The sequence below is a fragment of the Oryctolagus cuniculus genome, chromosome 6 (genome assembly GCF_051225735.1).
Source record: "Oryctolagus cuniculus isolate XC-2025 breed Fujian yellow rabbit chromosome 6, ASM5122573v1, whole genome shotgun sequence".
Lineage (NCBI taxonomy): Eukaryota > Metazoa > Chordata > Mammalia > Lagomorpha > Leporidae > Oryctolagus > Oryctolagus cuniculus.
Window position 1 is genome coordinate 93,401,630 of NC_142872.1, and position 22,554 is coordinate 93,424,183.

Consider the following 22,554-nt stretch of genomic DNA (forward strand, 5'->3'; position numbering starts at 1 on the left):
GCCAGATTGACAGTTCAACCTTTTACCTAAGAGTTTCCATCTACACTCATTCACAATTAGTTAACTTCAGTACTGCAGAGCATGGACAGACAAAATGCACTATAGGAAATGGTTGAAAATACAGACTGCATTAAACTCTAGCTCTCTTTTACTAGCCTTGCCCACAAGGCACACATTTTTGAACTCCTCTGTGCCTAAGTGTCCTTATCTGTATGGGGTATAACATTATCTGTTTCCTAAAGTTGTTATGAAAATTAGTAAATTAACACATGTGGAACACTGAGAAACATACCTGATGCTTTCAATAATAGCTATAATATGTAACCAGTATAACTCAGAATCAAGCTCAGATTATTTTTGGGTTCACTAAAAAATAAATGCTTCTTTCACCCTCAATTCCAAAACCAATTTGGATTCCAAGATGGAAAGAAATACTCAGCAAAATTTTGTTTACTAAATGACGCTATACCTGAGGTCTATCAGACACATATTTTGCACAATGGCGAATAAGTCGAATTGCTTCCATACTTGTATCTGGAAAAGCTGCATTGCACGCAAATTCAGACAAACACTTCACTGCATCCTGGAAAGAATCAATAGTCGCTGGAAAGTGTTTTTCAAATACAAGGGCTAAAATAGAAAAAAAAAAAAGGATCAAAATAACTATAACTTTTCAGTCTATCAACAGGTAGATATAATGAATGGTTCTTAAAGGTTAAGGGCTTTGATACCCAACAAATATGGGGCCACATCTGTCTCTATCATTTAGTTGACTGCTCTAGATAGTGAGGCCAGTGAACCATGTTGTTTTGCTTAGACTACAGACATAGCTCCTAATAAAGAGACCGGCATTACATAAAATAATGAAAGCAAAGAGCTTAGTATAACATTTAAGCAAACTAACTACAATAATGTCATGATTCTTCATGTGAACAATGATCATCATTATCATCTTGCTACACAGACTTAACTTACAAGTTTAGTATTTCAGACAACCTTAGAGTCAAAGAAGGCTATGTGTATAGTGATACAATTAAAAAAAAAAATCAAAAAAGGCTTTGACTCCATGGCTCTGAATACCAACTCCATGGCTTACTACTTCTGCAACCTTAGGCTAATTACTTGACCTTTCTGGGTCTGAGTTTCCTAATGCATTAAAAAAAAAAAAAAAGACAATAAATTTACTCTGGTTCTGCATTTAAAAACTGGTAAACCTTAAGCCCAAAGCAATCCCATAATCTTAACTATATTTGAATTATGTTCTGAACATATTAAGATTTTTTGCTTTTTTACTTAAACACAGATGAAGAATACTCACTGACAATGTGCCCTGTTGTTTGAAATGCAAGTTCTACTATGCTTTCATCTTGATCAGATGCAGCTAGATGAAATACAGAGAAAATGTTCTTCCATCCAGACCGAATGTTAGCAGCTTGAGAATTAACCATCTGTGCTATACACCGCACAACCATATCTCGAATTGTTGGAGACCTAAAATATTAATATAATTGTTTGGTTATGCACATAGATAAAACTAACTAGTTTTTTTTTCCTTCTGTTTTACCCTTCTACAGACACTATAAAGGTTTTTCTGATAGTAAGCAATTTAACATATATAATACCTGTTCCGCTTCATTATATGTTCAAAAGGTCTTAAGAAATCCTTCTGGAATCTGAAATTAGCAAGCTCTCCTTTCTCTAAAAATTTCATTGACAATTGTCTCAAGGAATCTACTGCAAAAATAGCTACATCTTCATTAGGATTACAGCCAACCTGTAAGGGCAAAAAACCAAAAACCATAATCCTAATGTCAGCAGTGAAAATCCATAATTCATTTTTGTCTTAGAAAAAGTACACAATTAATAGCACAGACTGGTAAAACCTAAGATTTTTCATAAAGGCACTAGGTTTGCTAAAATATTTCTCAACAAAAAATAAATATTTTTACTAAACTCTTAAAACCTTGAGCAATTATTTCTAAAGAGCAGAACTAAAGAGCAGAATAGGATTCAAGTGTTTTCCAAATTTAATAATGAAAAAGTAATAAAGAATTGAGGACAGAACCTTGAATAAGACAATAGGGGAATTTTAAACAAAAGAAATGCTATAAATGTAAACAAAAACTGTAATTATTCAAGTACCTTATTAAAATGATCTCCAATAACTTCCCAAATTCGGGACCACTGCAATCTTATTCTTCCCATGTTGTAATATGATATTTCAACTATTTTTTGCAGACTGAACATTCTTGGATGTGTGGTAGAAAGCAATTCATCCATAGACACAGCACATAGCCATCGGACGAAATCCACTATAATGTAAATACATTTACATTTTTTGGCTCAATTTTAATTTTTCAGCCAACAATCCAGCTTGTAAATAGACTAAATAAAAGCACCCACTTACCAATAGCATTTCCATCTAGTCTTGTAGATCCTGTGAAAATTCTAGGGAAAACAAAACACATTTAAAAAATTTACAGTTGTACTTCGTTTTATCAACTCAAAACTAAGTGGCCTGGAGTATTAGCCATTTTGAGCTGTTGTTTTAAATGAACAAAAAAAAAATCAGGTAGTCATGTGAGTATTTTTCATCACATAGTTTAGCAATAAGTATAGATGGAATATTCTCCTGCCCACTCTCACCCCGTATGTTGTCACTTTGTGTTCAATAATAGTTAAAGTAAGTATATACTATTGTAACTCTATTTGTAGATTCACAGAAACTAGATAGGCATATCTTATGAGATTCTAAGAATTAAGAAAAGCATTAATTTGTAAAACTAGTAATTGGCATGAAATGAGACAGAAGATATTTCACTTATTTTCTCATCTGCTAGCATGAAGTATCTGCTAGCAAATTCTTAAAATGAAAAATTGTTATTTTTACAGTGTGTAATTGATTAGAAAATTCTTTTGTAATAAACTAAAAATTTTTAATATAACCTTGCAAAAGATCTCAGTATAACCAAGAAGTTGTTTAATCACTTTCCTTAGGCCATTAAAATGTGTAGAGCTAAGCTTTGCCTACATTATGCTGCCCAGGTTTGCTTGGCTTGTTTGTTGGGCTCATTTTCTGTTTTTCAAAGTCTCATAAAAGATTTTAGCATAAACATATTAGCTATTTTTTAAAGTCAGCATATTCACTGATGTTTTGGACTGGTAATCAGGTTTTGATGTGACTAATTCTCAAATAAAAATGCATATAATAGGATTTGCATGATAAAAAGGAAATCTTTAAGACAGGAGCAGGTCAAATATTAAACTTAAAAATAGTAGTAATAACAGTAGTAGATACCAACCACTAGGTGGCTACTATTCTAATCACAAACACCCTGTGAAGTATATACTATTATAACTCCAATTTTACAAGATAGAAACTGAGGCACAAAGATATTTAATAACTTCTTCAAAGTCACAGAACAAGTAAAGTGCCAAAGCCAAGATTTAAGTCTTCAACCAGGACAGGCTGACTCTAGAGTCCACCTGCTTACCACCTCAAACTTACCTGAGCAAAATAAATACTAAAAATTTAAAAATATTCCAGTATCTTCCTATTACCACAATCTAAATGTTCCGAGTATACCATGATTTTTTTTAACCAAGTGCCCTTGAACATCTGTTGATGTGTCATGGCAATAAGCACAGGAAAAACGATGTTAAAAACTAACATGCTGACTCAAAAATATGAGATCCTGTTGATGAAATATCTTAAGGTTTTCTATTTTATTCTCATCAGTAGAATGAAGCAATAATTCAAAAAATCTCACAGAAAACACAACTGGTGGGTAGTAGGGGGAGAGGCATGGGGAAACAAAAGGTTTCATTTAATCAGGGGTTAAACTGGACTAAGAAAGCAAAATGATATAAACCCCACAAAACTCTGAATAAAAATGAAAACTGCTGTAACTATACTTCACAAATGTGACTAGCTGATTTCTGAAACTAGAGGTATTTCTCAAGGTAGGCAAAGGCCATAAACAAACCACACCATAGAGTCTAAATTAGGAGACAGAAAAATCCACACGAGATTTGTTTTTAACCAAAAGCAACAAATGGATTGATTAGAGAGGGGTAAAGAACAGAGTGGAGATGGAGATCATATGCAACCACAGGGAAAGGAAGCAACAAGCTCTGAAGGCAGTGAAATGATGGACAACAAAGGCACCAAGAACAGAGAACTATCAGCAGCAGACAGGCTCTGAAGACTCAGGGTGATGGTAGCAGGTAAGGGGAGCATGCATCCTGGGTAAGGGCATTCAAATTCCTACTCACTTTGGTAGCCTCTGAGGGGTCAGTCTATTTCTAGTAATGCTCCACTAAAGATAAGCCATAGGGTAGAGCACAGCAGTCTGTGGAAGCATTTAAAGTTAAGCCTTAATATACTAAGGCAGAACAGAGCTATGTTTCACAAAATCAGTCTAAGAAATGGATTCTACATTTCCTGTATGAAAAGCAAAGGACAGAAACATGACAACTTTGTTTGCTAATATTAAAAGACATGCCCTAGAAAGCATGAGGGGAGAAAAACTAGTAAGATTACTGCTTCATCCACATTATGATATCAAAGCAACAAAAAAAAAGTTGCAAAACTTTTTGCAGATTTTTGTATCAAATTTGTAAATTGCATACAACCCACAAGCAGCCTAAATCTATCTGTAAAAGGTTTTTTTTCACAGTAAATATATCTGAGGAAATACTTATGTCTTAGACCTAAGTGAAAGATACTATGAGCAATGTAGTTGAGATGAACTGTACATATTTTCTGATGCTTGATAGAATGTTCCAAAGTGTGAGCTAGGCCAATATAAAGCTGTACCTCATATAATAAAATAAAAACTATAATGCCAAGTAACCTTTTTAGCTTTTAGAAGTAAATAATTTCTGAACAAAGTCTATCACCTACATGGGTTAGTAAAATTTATTAAAATTGGACTACACCTAGAAAATTCTATCCTAGCAAAATGCTGGAGAATTAGGTACTCCAAATTAGAGTTCAATATTCTCCTAATTCTAATGGCACAATCTTCCTAATTTAAAAAAATGAAGAAAATTTTGTCACTGTAAAACCTTTTAATAGCATCACTTTTTTCCCCTAAAGGTTAACAGAAGCTAAGAAGGATTAAATCTCTGAAGGTTTTAAAAGTTTTTTCTTGTTTAGTTCCTATACTTCCAATAGATTATAGAATTCAGAACAATAGGCCTAAGGGTAGGAAAATGACTTGTTTGTTGGGCAGGTTACAGAACTCTCTAGAATAATGCATGGCAATATTTTCACTACTATTTTGGCTACCACCATTATGTCACTGAGTTAAGCCTATGAACCAGAATTGGAATATAACATATAAAAATAAATTCATATACTCTGAATGAAATACATAAGAAATTTCATGAGGAAGTGAAATATCCCACACAAGAATATAATCTTATAATAAATCAGATATAAACCTTGAATCTTTTTATTATAAGCTAAAACAAATATTAGTGTCTTACATAAAATTGGGTCACTGGCTTTATTTTGGAAGTATCTGGCAATGATGAGCTGGTAAGGTACTAACAGAATTTGTGATAAGCCTCTGAAATAACAAATACCTTTCAAAGTTTTTGTTTTTTAATCTGAAAAAACAGAGTCCTTCCATTTGCTAATTCACTCTCTAAATGCCTAGAACAGCTGAGGCTGGGAGCCAGGAACTCAATCCAGGAATCCAGGTCTCCTATGCAGCTGACAGGGACCCAACTACTGAAGCCCAACACCTGCTGCTTCCCAGCGTCTGCATTATTCACAGGCAGCTGGAATCTGGAGGTGGAGACAGGATACGAACCCAAGTACTCCAATATAGGATACTGATGTCTAAACCATCAGGCCAAACACTTGCCCCTCAAATAGCATAAATTCCTAAAATAGGGAGGCATGAAATTTGTTGAAATGAATGATATATTTCCCTGTAACAAACACTGGATAGTAGGGTAAATTAGAACTGGTATAGTCATATGAAGTATACATGGAAACAGAAAGAGAAGGTAAAATGCTTACTCTTGTCTGAGTAGGTTCTCATAAAGCTTCAACAAATTTTCATAATGACAGTGAAGATGATTTCCTGGAAGGTAAGAAAATCACCTGGAAGAAAGCTAGCCTGGTAACAAAAGGACAGCTATTTCACAACTCTGAATTGTACACACAGGCAGAAAGGCAAGTGAAGCTGAATGGCACACCCAGGTATTGGGCATTTGGCCTAGCATTAAGATGCCCACATCTCACACTGGAGTGCATGTGTTTAATTCCTGGCTCTGACTCATGACTTCGGCTTCCTGCCTTGGGAGGAAGCAGCAATAGCTCAAGTCATTGAGTACTTGCCACTCATAAAGGACAGCTGGATGGAATTCCCAGCTCCCAGCTCTGACCCCTGCCCAACTCTGGCCATTGTGGGTTTTTGAGGAGTGAACCAGCAGATGGGAGCAATCTCTCTTTCAAAACAAAAACAAAAGACCATAACAGAGATACACTGAGTGTACATCCTGACCTCATTTCTCAAAATTCTCTAGGAATGAAAGAACAAAGTAATTATCACAAAAACCTGTGTTATTAGAATGAGCAACTTATTTAATCCTTTTTGTTTTAGTTTCTCCATTTGTAAACTGAGGTCAACTATATTCACCTTATGAGACTACTGGAAGGACTAAATGAAGTGATGCATGTAACAACCTTTGTCAAGTGCCTCACAAACGGCTACCTTCACATTACATAGTAGGCGTAAGATGACACACAGTCTTTCTTCAGTCTAGACAACAATAAAGACAAACGAACTCCCTCCCCAAAAAATGTACAGCAAGTACACATGAAGAATTCTTTTCAAGGACAAAATGCAAGGCGAATATACTCTCAGGGCTAGTAGCCACTCAACACTGTAGTTATGTATGCACTCAGCGTAAAAAGTTTTATCTGAAGCAAAGTAAAATAATGGATAAGCATGAGTCTCCAGGCCACTAAAAAAAAAAAAAAAAAGACTATAGTATATATTAGATTTTTGAAAGTTTCCATCAAAAGTGGTTTAAAAAATACTAATGTCAGTGTTATAAAATGCTAAGTTTCTACTCTGTGGGTATTTATCTGGAGAAAGCTTATCTTCAAAAAACACTGTAAGTTACTGTTTTATATGCTGGGCATTTTAAAATTTGAAATATGTATTTCATAGCAAAATAAATCATAGTATGAATTTTCTTTTAGAAAATAAACAAAAACAGGGAATACCTGGTAAATATAGTAGGTAACTTCTAATGTACTTTCTAATGAAGCTTGTAATGAGAACTTCCAGCAAAATCCATTTTTAACAATAATTCAGTCTTTTATCATGGAACCAGAAAGATAAATCACACTGCATTTTAATAGAGTGACAATAATAGGAGTATGTTTTCTAAAAAAAGGAGTAAAACATTCATGTTCTTGTTTATCAAGGTCACCATTTCCCCAGCACCCACTAATACCTACTGTAATTTAAAATCATTTCATTATTTATCTCCTTCCTATATTCTATGATCAAAGAAGTAAAATTAAAGGTACTTCATCATCTAAGTCACAATATATTACTATACATAGTCTAACATTACTTAAGGAAAATTATTTTGGTAGTAAGTTTTTGTTTTCATCAAAGAGCAAAATACATCTAAATACTATAGGATTGAAACAGTATTCATCTGAAAAGGGAATAAAATGAATACCTTACCTATCTACAGCAACAACAACACTTTGAGAACTGGTTTCTCCAATGGATTCCTGAATACTTGCTATCTGCTTCCAGTCCACATTTCCTCCAACTACCACACATAAAAGAGAGTCATTTCAGTTTGAAAGCAATTCAGTGGGAGAATACACTAAAACACATTTCTAAAAGCAATTATTTTCCTAATAGAAGAAGCAAGGCTTTCAGTGAACAATTCTTTTGGCAACAGTGACATTTACGAAGGCCAAAATATGGTACACTAAGTAGTATACAAGACATGCTTAATAAGGAATAAACTGTGATTGCAAATATCACACAAATTAGGGGCACTGAGAACTTACACAAGATTAATATCATTAGATGCAATTTCCCTTAATGTTTAAGAAATGCAGCATTAACCCCTGTTCCAGTACCTCCCAAGAATGATTCCAACTAGAATTCTTGGTTATTTAATCTCCAGATCCCTATTTATAAATGTTCGTTAGAAATTCTACCTGTACATTCTAACATCCTCTTGTTCATAAAAAGTACTTAATTTTCCCCCTAAAACTATCTCTTATGTTGGACAGAACAATGATGTTCCCCAGTTTCAAACTCTTAACCTTAGAACCATCTGATTATTTTTTCCCTTCCTCCACTATCAATATTCAACTAGTCACTAAACATTTATTTGTACCTATTTTCAAATAATCTACCAATTCCATTCTTACTAAGTTTAGGAATTTCAGTCCTGGATTTTTAAAACAGTTTCGAGACTTATTTCCTTGCCAATAATTATTCTTTTCAATTTATCCTGCCAGATAATATTCCAGAATCACAGAAACTCTTCAGTCTAGCACTTAAGGCATTTCTTATCAACATTATAGCTAACATGTGGCCCTACTCATAACATTTCTCAACCAAAACTTAACTACTAAGACCAATTTCAGTTCAGTGAAGGATTCCTTTACATAGTTCTCGTCTACCACTGAACTAAGTATCTATTAAGTAGTACTCAAATCAGATGTACTTCCAAACATTTTGATATAGATTATTTTACATGTGCTAATGCTGTCCTCTTATTGGGATAAAAAATTCCCTAAAAAAAAAACTGGGATGGTAGGAAATCAGCATTAAGGAACACATGAAATGAATAACATGTTATAGAAATTTAAAGAAGAAAAACCTAGGAGAAAGGTGTCCATACCATGTAACATGCTTTCCTTTGTGTATCAAATAAATGTCCTTTCCACAAAGCATTCTATACCTTTAATATTTAATAATGTGTAATCACTAATCTTAACAATATTTAAAGGAATAAAAGACAGAAAATGTTTATGAATCCAAAGAACCCATCTGACAAATGTGTGAAATCTTTCTAAGAATTGTATGATGGTATAACCTGATAGGCTAATAGTTACAGTTTACCAAACCAGTTACTGAAAAGCACACATACTTAGGTTAACTAAGAAAGATACATGTATTGTAAATATTACCTAAACTTTTTTTTAATATTAATATGTACTCTGGGGCCAGTGTTGTGGTGCAGCAAGTTAAGCTGCCTCCTGCAACAGTGGCATTCCATATGAGTGCCAGTTTGAGTCCTGGCTGCTCTACTTCTGACCCAGCTCCCTGCTAATGAGCCTGGGAAAAGCAGCGAAAGAAAGCCCAAATACTTGGGTCCTTGCAATAATAAGAGACCTGGATGGAATTTTAGGCTACTGGCTTCAGCCTGGCCATTGGGGCCAACTGAGGAATGAAACAGAGGATGGAAGACCTCTCTCTCTCTCTCTCTCCCTTTCAAATAAATAATTTTTTAAGGTTTATTCATTTATTTTTGAAAGGCAGAATACAGACAGAGAGAGAGCATGTGCCAGAGAAATCTCCCATCTGCTGGTTCACTTTCCAATGCACACAATGGCTGGACCCATCTGAAGCCAGAAGCCAGGAGCTTCTTCTGGGTCTCCCACGTGGAAGCAGGAGGCCAAGTAGTTGGGCCATCTTCCATCGCTTTCCCAGGCCATAGCAGAGAGCTGGATTGGAAGTAGAGCAGCTAGGATGTGAACCGGTGCTCATATGGGATGCCAGTGCTGTGGGATTCAGTCCCACAGTGCTGACTCCAATAAGTAAATATTTAAAAAGATATTAATATGTACCTTAAAATAACAGAATGAATGTAATTCAAATTTAGTAACTATATACTATATTCTGAATAACTGAAAATAGACTTTTACCATAAATGAATATGTCATCAGCTCTCTATAGCCACAGGTTCCACAGATTTAACCAACTATGCACTGAAAATATCTGAAGGAAAAATTGTGTCTATGAATAGGTATAGACTTTTCTCTTTGTCAATATTCCCTAAGCACAGTACAAGAACTATTTACAAAGCATTTATGTTGTGTTAAATATTATAAGTAATATAAAGATATTTAAGGTACACAGGAGGATGTGGGCAGGAACACTGTACCATTTTATACAAGGGACTTGAACATCCATGTATTCTGGTATCCACAGCAGTCCTAGTCCAATCCTCTGTGGTTACCAAGGGACAACTGTACTCAATCTTGTCAAATTGGTTACATGAATACCTGGTGCATGGTTACTATTAATAAAGGAGGATATTACGTTAAACTAGCTCAATTTTCTCTACCACATCCTCACCTAGCTAGCTTAAATTAAAAATACAGCATCCTGCTCAAGAAAGCATCTGCTATCTGAGTGAGCGGGCACAGCGAACAGAGGTAGACATCCCTGACATGGGCTAGCTGTTACCCAACAAGACAGAGCAGCTTCCTCAAGGTTACAGACTGAAAAATGTAACTCAGAGGAATCAGAAGTTAGTGGAATATGGACCATATCAAAAAGAGTGTTAAGAGAAAGCCTAAGGAAAGTATAAGGGGGAGTTACTGGGTTCTGGAGTGGCCTAGAAATCTGAACTGTTTTTGATTTCTAGTTCTGAACTGTGTGTCTTAATGTAAATTTCTTTCTTTCCTAAAGTGAGAAGGCAAGTTATCTCATATCCTTACAACCTAAGTAGCACAATACCACAGTAACAAATTAATTCAAATTCATTTTCAATTACATTAGAAAACATTAATAGCAAATACCATTATTTCTCATTTGACTACAAATTTCAGAGCATTAGAAATTTCCACTGGCATTTTATTTTTAGCATAACCTAATTCTGCAGTCCTACTTGTTAAGACTGTAGTTCTACTTGCCTTCACACTTTCCTTTGCCATTTTCAAAGCTATTGAAATAAAAACAGTACATATTCATTTCACCTGCCGGTAGAAGTTTCATCTGTACCTAGTACAACCTCCCAATTGGCTGTTCAAATCTTCAGAGTTGGACTTCCAGGTTATGTACATCACCAGGCAGGTGCTCAGGCAGTTCTAAATCCTATAGGATTACTAAGGTATGAGGCCTACACCTGCATCTCCCAGATCTCACAACACCACAGAATTTATGGTATCACTGAGAGAGAGACTGCACTGTTAGATTCTTCCACTAAACTACCACCAGCAACTAACTTTCCCTAGTCCCAGTGCAACTTGAACCACACCATGGTCCCTTGGTTTTTACCTTCTCTATGGATACTTTGTAAGGTTTGAAATTATTTTTGATTTTCTTGAGAATCTTTACTGCTAGCAAAAACAGAGAAATCGAAGATAAAAATGACCAGAATGCAATATTACAGTACAAAGTTTTAAAAGATAAGTCCTGGATTTCAGGCATATTCCTTGTGCTCTAAGTCATGTCTATATTCTTTGTTTGGAGGTGGTAAGGGGAGGCTGGACACAGAATATACAGAAACCTCTAACATACTAGCCAAGTTTATTCATATATATGTATATGAGTGTTCTGAGTTAATCTTAAACAAGCTTATAAAATCACCTTTAGTTTGCAAAAACAGAAACTGCGGCTGACGCCGTGGCTCACTAGGCTAATCCTCCGCCTGCGGCGCCGGCACACCAGGTTCTAGTACCGGTCGGGGCGCCGGATTCTGTTCCGGTTGCCCCTCTTCCAGGCCAGCTCTCTGCTGTGGCCCGGGAGTGCAGTGGAGGATGGCCCAAGTGCTTGGGCCCTGCACCTGCATGGGAGACCAGGAAAAGCACCTGGCTCCTGCCATCGGATCAGCGCGGTGTGCCGGCCGCGGCGGCCATTGGAGGGTGAACCAACGGCAAAAGGAAGACCTTTCTCTCTATCTCTCTCTCTCAATGTCCACTCTGCCTGTCAAAAAAAATAAAATAAAATTTAAAAAAACAAAACAAAAACAAAAACAGAAACTGCATCTCAGAAGGTTCAAGTAACTTACATATGGTAAGGAAAAATACACAAGAATTTGAATACAGAGTGTAGTATTTAAGGTCAAAGTCAAAACTTTTCTTCTCCCTGGTGTAATCTGTTCCATTTATGACTAAAATTGTAGTGTCTTGATTCTTCTGTACCCATTTTTCACTAGTATTTTCCTTTGTTCTGCTGGGTTATACCAGGAAGTTCCTGGCCATATTGAGCACCTGGGCACCGTGGTGAGTGATTTCACAAAGGGGAGAGAGTGATTAAGCCCACACAATGCCTATAAAAATTCTGAATGTGAATGCTTTCTCTAGTTTGCCCTATTAAACCAGTGTTCACATGTTTAAGATACCTGCTTTGTATTAAAAGCAGGTCATTTTAAACTATCACTTTATCCCAAGCTGAGACTAAGGGTCATTTAATGTTGCAAACCAGATCAGACCAATAAGACAGTTTTCCCTATTCAGCCCATCTTGCATTTCCTCAAGTTAGACAAAGGACATTTTATCTTATCTCTCCATTAATATCTCATTGTCACAATAAAGACTAGTAATGACTAACCAATTTTTGATACTTTATATAAAGAGCTTTTAAAAAACTTACCTAACCCTAGACCCACAAATTCATCAGGAGCCTGATCTTTTGTTCCAGTAAGAGATCCTTCTCTGCCTCGCACTGTTCCAGAAATGTATCGAGGTTTTACTCCGGTTCCTATAAGCTGTGCCAGCTCCAACTGACTGATGCACTTCAGAATCTTGATTACAAAAAGGAAACTTTTCTTTAAATTCTGTTAAAACCATTCTTGAACACATTTAAATATACACAGCTAGGATTTAAATACAGGCTATACAGTAAATCATAAAAAACTAAACATTCTAATCTTAAACATACTAAATAAGCTTGCTCCCCAAACACTTAAATATGCCAGTGATATAATGTTTAGCATTAGTTCATTTTATAAACCAAACTGCAAAACTGAAAATAAAAGAGGTGGTATACCTCATGCCACGAATTTCCTAAATAATTTCCATCTGTATGAGCCACCGTGATAAGTGTTTTTATGGTGTCAATGTTCTTCTGTTTCATTTCAGTAATACCAGAACTCACTGTTAGTAAAGTAAATCTTGCCAGTGCCTGGACATATGCATCTCTTTCGAGCTATAAAAATAAGAAGAGTCTACTGTAAATATACAAATTCTCTACTGATGAAACCTATTTACTTGTTTAGTTTTTAATTGATATGTCATAAATAACATACAATACTGAAAAATATAATTTTTACACTTTTAAGGTAAATGAAGCAGAAAAGACATCATTTGCTAAAATCCAAAGGCAATGGAGGTGTTAAATCCAAGGAAGATTTTTAGTGAAAACCAATTAATTTGTACAGTCAAAACCATTAAGTACTTTGTTTCAAGTAGCACATGAATTAGGAAAATTATCTGCTTATAAATTTCTCATTTTTTCTCTACAGCTAGGCTATGCTTTTCATGCAATAACATTCATAAATGAAAAATGAGTTGAGAGACAGAGAGAGAAAGAAAAAATTAAATTTATCCTTCAGGCATATAAATTACAGAAGGGATCACTTCCATGAAACTTATGTATTAAGATACTTGGCTCTAGTTAGAACCTTGTATAAAATACATAGATATACATATACGAGTCAATAAGTATGAACATGCAACATGTTTAAATAAGATACTCAACAGACAGAAATTTAAAGTTTGGAAAATTTTAAATCTAGCTAATATTCTAAAGAGAAAAATACACTAAACAAAGTTGTTAGAGTGAATTGTAGATCAATATAGATCTGTCATAGCTTCTTAGCAACTAGAACATTAAAATTCATTTGAATTTCATTATAAATTTAAAATAAGTCATTAATAAGACATAAAAAATTACTGCAACTCAAACTACAATAACAGTGGTTAAGTAAACAATGATTTCCAGACTGGCTACAAAAGTAAAATTCCTTGTTACCTGAATGCTGAAAATGCATGCAATTCTGATTGCACATCTGATACCTTCCAGGCAGAGAGAGGCCACTTCAGTATCATCACAATCTTGGAGACCTACACTAAATGCAGCCAGAAAAGGTGTCCAAGCCAACTAGAAAAATAACATAAAATACATTATGGACATCAAGTAACAATCATATTTCTAAGAGTACTTTGGAAGTTCATGGAAAATGGGGCCAGCATTGTGGCACAGTAAGTTAAGTCAGGATGCCGACATCCCATTTGGACACTGGTTCAAGTCCAGGTTGCCCACGAATGCACCTGTGAAAGCAGCTGAATATGGCCCAAGTCCCTGCACCCATGTAGGAAACCTGGATGGAGTTCCGGACTCCTGACTTTGGCTTTGCCCAGCCCCAGGCGTTATGGCAATTTGGGGAGTAAATCAGCAGATGCAAGATTTCTTTGTCATTCTTTCTCTCCCTCTCTCTGTAACTCTACCTTTCAAATAAATAAATAAATCTTAAAAAAGAAATAATGGAAAATGCACATTATGAAAAACTGCATGAGTTTCAAAACATTTTTGCACCAAATAAACTTATATTTTTAAAAATTCCATTTCCCAGAAACTTTTTGAAGTATTCTTATACTACATTAGTATTTTCCCAAGCTTTTCCAAGATTTGAGGAAGTTCTGAAAAAAAAAAAAAAAAGTGAGGTTGCTGACACAGTTATCTGGAAAGTTTTCTTAACACGATGGAGAAAAGCTATTTGATGCAGCCTTGGCTATATAAATGGAAAAGCAAGTTTATAAATTCAGTAGGCATATGCTAAGAACAGTGTCTATAAATTATTCACATGAATTTAAAAAGCAGGAATAGCCAATATTCATAAGAAATGTAAATTTTACCTGACTTCAGGACTCAAGTCTTTGCAGACTTTCGTCCATGGACTATTTCAAATGTTCTTTATATCCAATAAAATCCTTTTTATTATCTTCTTACATGCAACAGTAACATTATTCTCTTTTCTTTAAACCTGCTCTGTGGACATCATTTAACCTAAATTTTTTTTTAATAGTTAAATATTTCACACTGATAGTGATATTCCAGCTTCCTGGACAGTATTTTTTTTTAAAGTTCAATAAAATCCTTCATTACAGATTGTGGAAGACAACAAACAGAATAATACAGCCAAGAAAATAACAACTGGAATTTTTTTTTTCAGAAGATTAATTTGAAAGGCTGAAAGCAAACATACAGAGAGAAGTATCTTCCATCTTCTGGTGTACTCTTCAGATGCCCACCAGTACCCAGGGCTGGGCCAAGCTGAAGCCAGAGTCAGGAACTCCTCTGGGTTTCCCCAATGTGGGTCGGCAGGGACCCAAGCACTTGATCCTGCATCCACTGCCTTCCCAGTTGCATTAGCAGGAAACTGGATGGGAAGCAGAGCAGCCAAGACTGGAACAGGCACTCTGATATGGGACGTGGATGTCACAAGAGGCACAGGAACCCTATGCACCACAATGCCTGCTCCCAGATAACTGGAATTTTAAAAACAGTGATAAACATTCTAGCATTACAAAGGAAAACAGAATTGCCCAGGCTGTGTTCCTAAACTTCAGAAAGTTTAGATGTAAGAATTAATCATCTCTAAATAAAAGAAAATAAACCACAGTCCATAGGTTCTGCCATTAGATTAATCTGTGAACCTCATTTTTCTTCATCTTTTATACTTGGATTGCCAGTAGAAAGAGATGCTGTGGCAAGATATGAAGTGTAGTATTTAACTGCAAATTACAACATGAAAGTAATAAATTATACATTCTATTATAAATAACTCATCTATCTAAAAACATGTAGTATACTTTATATGAGCAGAAATACAAACGGTTCTTAAGCCTGTGGATCAGATGTTTAACTTCCTACCAAACTGTATCAAATAATTTCAAGGTGACAGAGAACTGTTTTCTGGTAATTGTACAACCTTTGTGAAATACAATTTGTCAGTAAATAAAAAGATACTTAAAGATGTTTATGTCCCTTAATATTATATCGCACTCTAGGAATTTATCATTCATTCCTTCTCCCAGCCAATATTTATTTATATTTAGCTCTTGTATAAAAAAAGATTTTATTTATTTGAAAGACAGAGTTACAGAGAGGGGTAGAGACAGAGAGACAGATCTTAAATCCACTGGTTCACTCCCCAAATGGCTGCAATGACCACGGCTGAGCTGATCCGAAGGCAGGAGGTTCCCATGTAGGTGGAAGGGCCCAAGCACTTGGGCCATCCTCTGCTGCTTTCCCAGGCACATTACCAGAGAGCTGGATGGGAAGTGGAGCAGCCAGGACTCAAACCAGTGCCCATATGGCATGTTGATGCTGCAGGCTGGGGCTTTAACCTGTATCCCAGCCACAGTACAGGTCCCCTCATCCCTAGCTCTTATTACAAACCAGAAACTATGTAAGACATTGGGGAAAGTGAACAGTCTTCTGTTTCACAAATACAGATAATGCATATGTATATATATATGTAAATAAATCATTATAAACATAATGAAGGAAAAATATAGCATGTGATAAAAAGGGACTGAGGTCAAATGGCAGAGCAGAACTCTCTAACCAGGCGATTTTTAAATCAGAAACTACTTGATCAGCTCTTGTCCTGACGGTTGATGTACAATGTAATACTTTATCCATTTTAGTATTTTCTCTTTGTTTTGTTCTAGTACTACTGGTTGAACTCTGTGATTAACACACAATTATTCTTAGGTGTTTAAATTTTAACTTAAAAGTGATCCCTGTTAAATATAAGAGTGGGAATAAGAGAGGGAGGAGATGTACAATTTGGGACATGCTCAATTGGACTTGCCCCAAATGGTGGAGTTAGAATCATGCCAGGGGATCCCAATACAATCCCATCAAGGTGGCATGTACCAATGCCATCTCACTAGTCCAAGTGATCAATTTCAGTTCACAATTGATCACACTGATAGGTCTAAGAGTCAAAGGGATCAAACAAGTCTAGTGTCTGCTAATACTAGCTGATAGAATCAAATAGTGAGAGAATGATCCATCATGGGAAGCGGGATACACAGCAGACTCACAGAATGGCAGATGTCCTAAATAGCACTCTGGCCTCAGAATCAGCCCTTAAGGCACACGGATCTGGTTGAAAAGCCCATGAGAGTATTTTAGGCATGGAAAGCCAAGACACTCTGGCAAAACAAAAAAAAAAAAGGAAGACCTAAATGGAAGATCTCTGCGAGTGAGATCCCAGTGGAAAGAATGGGGCCATCAAAGAAGGAGGTACCTTTCTCTGAATGGAGGAGAGAACTTCCACTTTGACTATGACCCTGTCAGAATAAGATCGAAGTCGGCGAACTCAAAAGGCTTCCATAGCCTTGGCAACTCATGACAAGAGCCTAGGGAGATTACTGACACCACAAACAAGAGTGTCAAATTGTTAAGTCAACAACAGAAGTCACTGTGTACTTACTTCTCATGTGGGATCTGTCCTTAGTGTGTTGTCCAATGTGAAGTAATGCTATAACTAGTACTGAAACAGTATTTTACACTTTGTGTTTCTGTGTGGGTGCAAACTGATGAAATCTTTACTTAATATATACTGAACTGATCTTCTGTATATAAAGAGAATTGAAAATGAATCTTGATTTGAATGGAATGGGAGAGGGAGCGGGAGATGGGAGGGGTGTGAGTGGGAGGGAAATTATGGAGGGGGAGCCATTGTAATCCATTAACTGTACTTTGAAAATTTATATTTACTAAATAAAAAATAAATAAATAAATAAAAAAAAGAAACTACTTGGGCAAGGCAGTCAAGAGTATTTTAGACAAAGGACACAGCATGTATAAACACCCTGAAAAGAATTTAAAACATTCCAGAAACTAAAAGAAAGTCAATGTAACTGCAACATAGTACAAAACAGAAGAGATTAGCAGTGACCTTGGAGAGGGATGTGGAGCTAACCATAGAATGTCTCCAGATCTTTGAGTATGTTAGGTAACAAATATCAAGTTATATCAAGGAAGAGCTTAAAGGCACATCTCTTTGGGTAGGGGAGAGACCTTCAAAGTGCTCATGGAAAAGTGGAATTAAAGGATAAAAAACATAAACTTTGTTTCTCAACAAAACTTCCATCAAGTTCAAGATACCTCTTTTTTTTTTTTTTTTGAAAAGACAGTGAGAGAGAGAGACAGAGAGAAAGGTCTTTCTCCCATTGGCTCACCCCTCAAACGGCTACTACAGCCGGAGCTACGCCGATCCGAAGTCAGGAGCCAGGTGCTTCCTCCTGGTCTCCCACACGGGTGTAGGGGCCCAAACACTTGGGCCATCCTTCACTGCCTTCCCGGGCCACAGCAGAGAGCTGGACTAGAAGAGGAACAACCGGGACTAGAACCTGGCACCCATATGGGATGCCGGCGCTGCAGGCAGAGGATTAACCAAGTGAGCCACGGCACTGACCCCAATACTTTTGCAAGCAACAGTGCCAGCCATTCAGTCCATCCCTAAGGAACAGAAGAACCTGGAAATTTAACTCATGTCAATGCAGTCTTTTATATATTATCACCTAAAGAAGAAGAGGTACTTTCAAAGACACTTTGGGGTCAGCGCTTGGCATAGTGGGTAAAGCCACCACCTGCAGGGCCAGCATCCAATATGTGTACCAGTTCGTGTCCACTTCCAAACCAGCTCTGTGCTATGGCCTGGGAAGGCAATGGAGGATGGCCCAGGTGTCTGGGTCCCTGCACCCACATGGGAGACCCAGAAGGAGCTCTTAGCTCCTGGTTTTGGATGGGCGTGGCTCCGGCCATAGCAGCCAATTGGGGAGTGAAGTGAACCAGCCTCTCTTTCTCTCTGTGTAACTCGAACTTTCAAATAAATAAATAAATCTTTAAAAAAATAAAAAAAGATGCTTTAAGACAAGGAAAGAAAAAGAAAGCAGAAGGAGCCAATCCAAGCTCATGAGGCGAGGCCTAATGATTTTTCACCAAAATTCACAAAACTGCTCTTGTTTTCTGAGAGTTGCAAGCAGAGACACTATCATGATGGAAGACTCTAATGAAGCTTTCCTCTCTGCTAAAGTTTTAGAAAACTTTCTCAAAACACTCCTAATAAATTGATGTAAGCACTTTTTTGACCTCCAGAAAGTCAACAAGCAAAATGCTTCACCATCACCCCCAAACCAACTGCTATGACGATGTGTATTTTTAAAATCTACTTGAAAGGCAGAGCAACAGAGATAAAGAGAGATTTTCCACTCACTGGTTCACACCTCAAATGCCCATAGTTGTCAGAAGACTGGAACTCCATACAGGTCTCCCACATGTGTGACAGGGGCCCAAGCATTTCCGCTATCATCTACTGCCCCCAAGACGCACTAGCAAGAAACTCAACCAGAACTGGAGCACCTGGACTCAAACTGGCACTTGTATATAGAAGTGAGCATCCCAAATGCAAGCTTAACTGCTGTACAACACCTGCCTTGATTTTTATCTTGACTGGATCACTTCTGCCTCCTAGTAGTCACTGTTTTGTCTTAAAGATTTTACCGATAAAGCCATGTCTCAATTCCTGTTGTTCTTCTTCCAAGAATGCTTCAGGACTTAATTGCACTTGTTGAAAATTTCCACTGAACCATCTGCTCTTGTCTACAGTTGACAGGGATGCAACACTTTTGGCACCAGCAAGCAGAAAGCTTGCTCCACTTTAAATTTTTCAGTCAGAATTGTATAAGCTGACTCAATTGCGGTATCTAAGGTGTTGGCTATTGTTTCTGCTGTGAATCATCAGCCCTCTTCAATTAGGGCACAGACAAAATTACTTTTTTCCTTATAGATTGATGTGGAAGACAATCTGCTTCTACAGCTTCATCTTCAACACTGTCTCCTCCCTTTTAAAATGCATCATCTACTTGAAAACTGCTGATTTCATCAGGTATATCGACCCCCCATCAGTGATTTTATCATCCACTCAAGTTTCATCATCAATTTGAGGTTTGCTTTTGCTTCTATTTTAGCAGAATTCATGCTGCTCTGAAAGTGGCTCTTTTCAAACTGATGTCTTATCCCTCTTAGTGCCTCAAAATAGATCCTGTTCAGACATATCATAACAAGTCCATATGAGTTTATCTTAGTGCAAAAAAGCTCTGAAATCAATGTATACTTTTCTCATAATATCCATTTTTCATGAATTTTGTGAAGATCCCTCTATTTTGAAAAGGTAACTCTGGCGTCTGTAAGTGGGTAAAAGGAGCATGAAAGGAGACATGGAGTTGACAGTTTGGAGAATGTTACAGTAATCAGAGAAATGAGGGTTTCTGAGTAGGGTAGTGGTAATAAAAAATGGCAATGAGGAGAAAAGGTCCTTGATTTTAGCTTGGAGACTGTACAGATAAATTACAGCTAATCCAAAGAATACACCAAAAAGCTATCTAAGAACGTATAGTGAAATGCCAAAAGACTTATATGAGAAACAGCAAAATATGTGAGTCTATGCATGTTATGATCACAATGGTTTAAAACAGAAAAGTAGTATAAACAAGGTAACAGAGGTTTTCTGATGGTAGAATTATGGCTCGTTCCTTATTCTTTTTCTTTTTAAATCTCCCACGTCCCCTGCCAAACATTATTTAAAAGCAAAACAGTAGATCATTTAAAACAAAACAAAAAGCTACTTCTTAAAATTTAACTCACAATAAAAAGTGTTTCTTATATTTCAACATCATTTTCTATGTTATTATAAAAGATAAAGGTCAGTTATATTCCTCTACTCCATCACACTTTGTTTCCCTAGGCCCCTCACTCTCATCCAATAATACTTTCATCAACTTTTAGAAATATCATATCACATAATTTTTTTTAAGATTTATTTATGTATTTCAAAGAGTTACATAGGAGAAGCGGAGACAGAGAGATAGATCTTCCATCAGCTGGTCTACTCCCGAAGTGGTTGCAATGGTTAGGGTGACCACATGGGTTCAGGGGGCCAAGAAGCTGGGCCATCTTCAGCTTTCCCAAGCGTATTAGCAGGGACCTGGATCGGAACTACAACAGCTGGAACTTGAACCCACGACTATATGGGAAGACAGCATTGCAGGTGGGCTTTACCCACTATACCACAGCACCAGCCCCCACATCACATAGATCACATAGATTATAACGTAAGGATAGGAGTAAGGAATGAAGAAAGGAAACACAGAAACTTGTGGTCATCTTACACTATCCACACACTGTTCTCCAAAAGATTCGTGCAAAATGAAGCTAAAAGAGTTATATTTATTCTGGTGCAAATAAATTTTGACATCTAAGCTTACAAAGCATCTTCAAAATGCACATAAAATATATATTATAAAAAACTATGCATGAATTTAAAAGTTTTTTGAGTAAAATAAACATCTTTTAATTCTATTTTCCCACAAACTTTAAAAAAAAAAAAAACCTCAAACACACATGTAGTTAGAATGAGAAAGCAGAAGTCAATTCAGAATTTCAGCCTTCATAGATCATTTTACACAATCTCAGCAAATGGAAAATACTTTATGTACTTTCCCTTTTTCAAACTTGACTTGACTTGCCTCTACTTCCCTACAACCTTGTAATGCACTGCTTACTCATTTTGAAATCTGGATAAAGGATAGAAAAGAAGAACAGGAGAATGAAGAAAAAGAATGGGGAATTAAATTTGGAGAACTGGTAATTCTCAATCTGACTAAATAAATCCAGAAAGACAATGCTCCCTTCTGTTCTGTAACCTAGTTTCTGGGTTCCAGGTATAGGTATACCCTTCATGTTAGTTCCTGGGCTAGAAGCACTGACAGAGAGCAAGTCTCATGATCACTTTAAAATATGGGTTAATCTCAAATATTTAAGAGTCACACATTTAGAGGAAACTAGGCCAAAAATTAATGATCACTACCTAAGAACTCCCTATTCTTAATTCCTAAGATCTCATTCCTGTTAATTGCTTACAGTATATACCTCTTCCTGTTCTCTTTAAAATAAAATTAGTATCTACTATATCTTAAATAACATGGCAACAACATTCTAGTCTACATTAAGAAGCTACATCACTATACTTCTAACTTAAAAAATATGAGTACACTGCATGAAATTACATTGTGTGTAAATGTAAATTACAATGTGTGTACAGTCATGAGAAATTCTAACCTTAAACATGGGTCTCACATGCTCCAAATGTGTCGCACTTGTAAAAGGTGCCTGAACATGGCTCACTGCCTCCATGAGTGCTTTCGCTGTCTTGGCCATCTGTTCCATTTCCAAGTTATACAGAAGTCTTCTTTGTTTTTCACTGGCTACATCTGAAACAATAAACACTATTAGCATTTAAAATATAAAACATTTAAAAATGCTATTTTGATGCTTTACTATCAAATAATTATCACCACTAATTAAAAATAGTTCTAAGAAGGAGACACAGGAGATTACATACTGTATGATTCTACTTTTAAAAAATACTCAGAATAGCTATATCCATAGAAACTGAAAATACATTACTGTTTGCCTGGGGACACAGGGAATGGGGAGCAACTGCTTAATGCGTTTGGGGTGC

The 22,554-nt window shown here is 36.3% G+C and overlaps 1 protein-coding gene across 5 annotated transcripts in view; it reads right to left on the reverse strand.

Annotated features, from left to right (window-relative positions):
- Nucleotides 1–22,554, reverse strand: part of ARFGEF1 (ARF guanine nucleotide exchange factor 1) — a 149,023-nt gene that overhangs the window by 32,876 nt on the left and 93,593 nt on the right. For 4 of the 5 annotated variants that reach the window (XR_011389118.2, XR_007919076.3, XM_070075109.2 and 1 more), the window contains 10 exons: nt 22,152–22,303; nt 13,986–14,114; nt 13,002–13,160; nt 12,606–12,756; nt 7,722–7,812; nt 2,408–2,448; nt 2,143–2,312; nt 1,623–1,774; nt 1,319–1,491; nt 470–630 (listed from right to left, as the gene is read on the reverse strand). Coding sequence is in view for 2 of the 5 variants with exons in the window: in XM_070075109.2 (XP_069931210.1) it covers nt 470–630; nt 1,319–1,491; nt 1,623–1,774; nt 2,143–2,312; nt 2,408–2,448; nt 7,722–7,812; nt 12,606–12,756; nt 13,002–13,160; nt 13,986–14,114; nt 22,152–22,303 (1,379 nt within the window). In the remaining 3 variants the exon portion in view is untranslated. Of the gene's footprint in view, nt 1–469; nt 631–1,318; nt 1,492–1,622; nt 1,775–2,142; nt 2,313–2,407; nt 2,449–7,249; nt 7,413–7,721; nt 7,813–12,605; nt 12,757–13,001; nt 13,161–13,985; nt 14,115–22,151; nt 22,304–22,554 lie in introns of all 5 variants that reach the window. The other variant, XR_016236505.1, reaches the window with a different exon arrangement.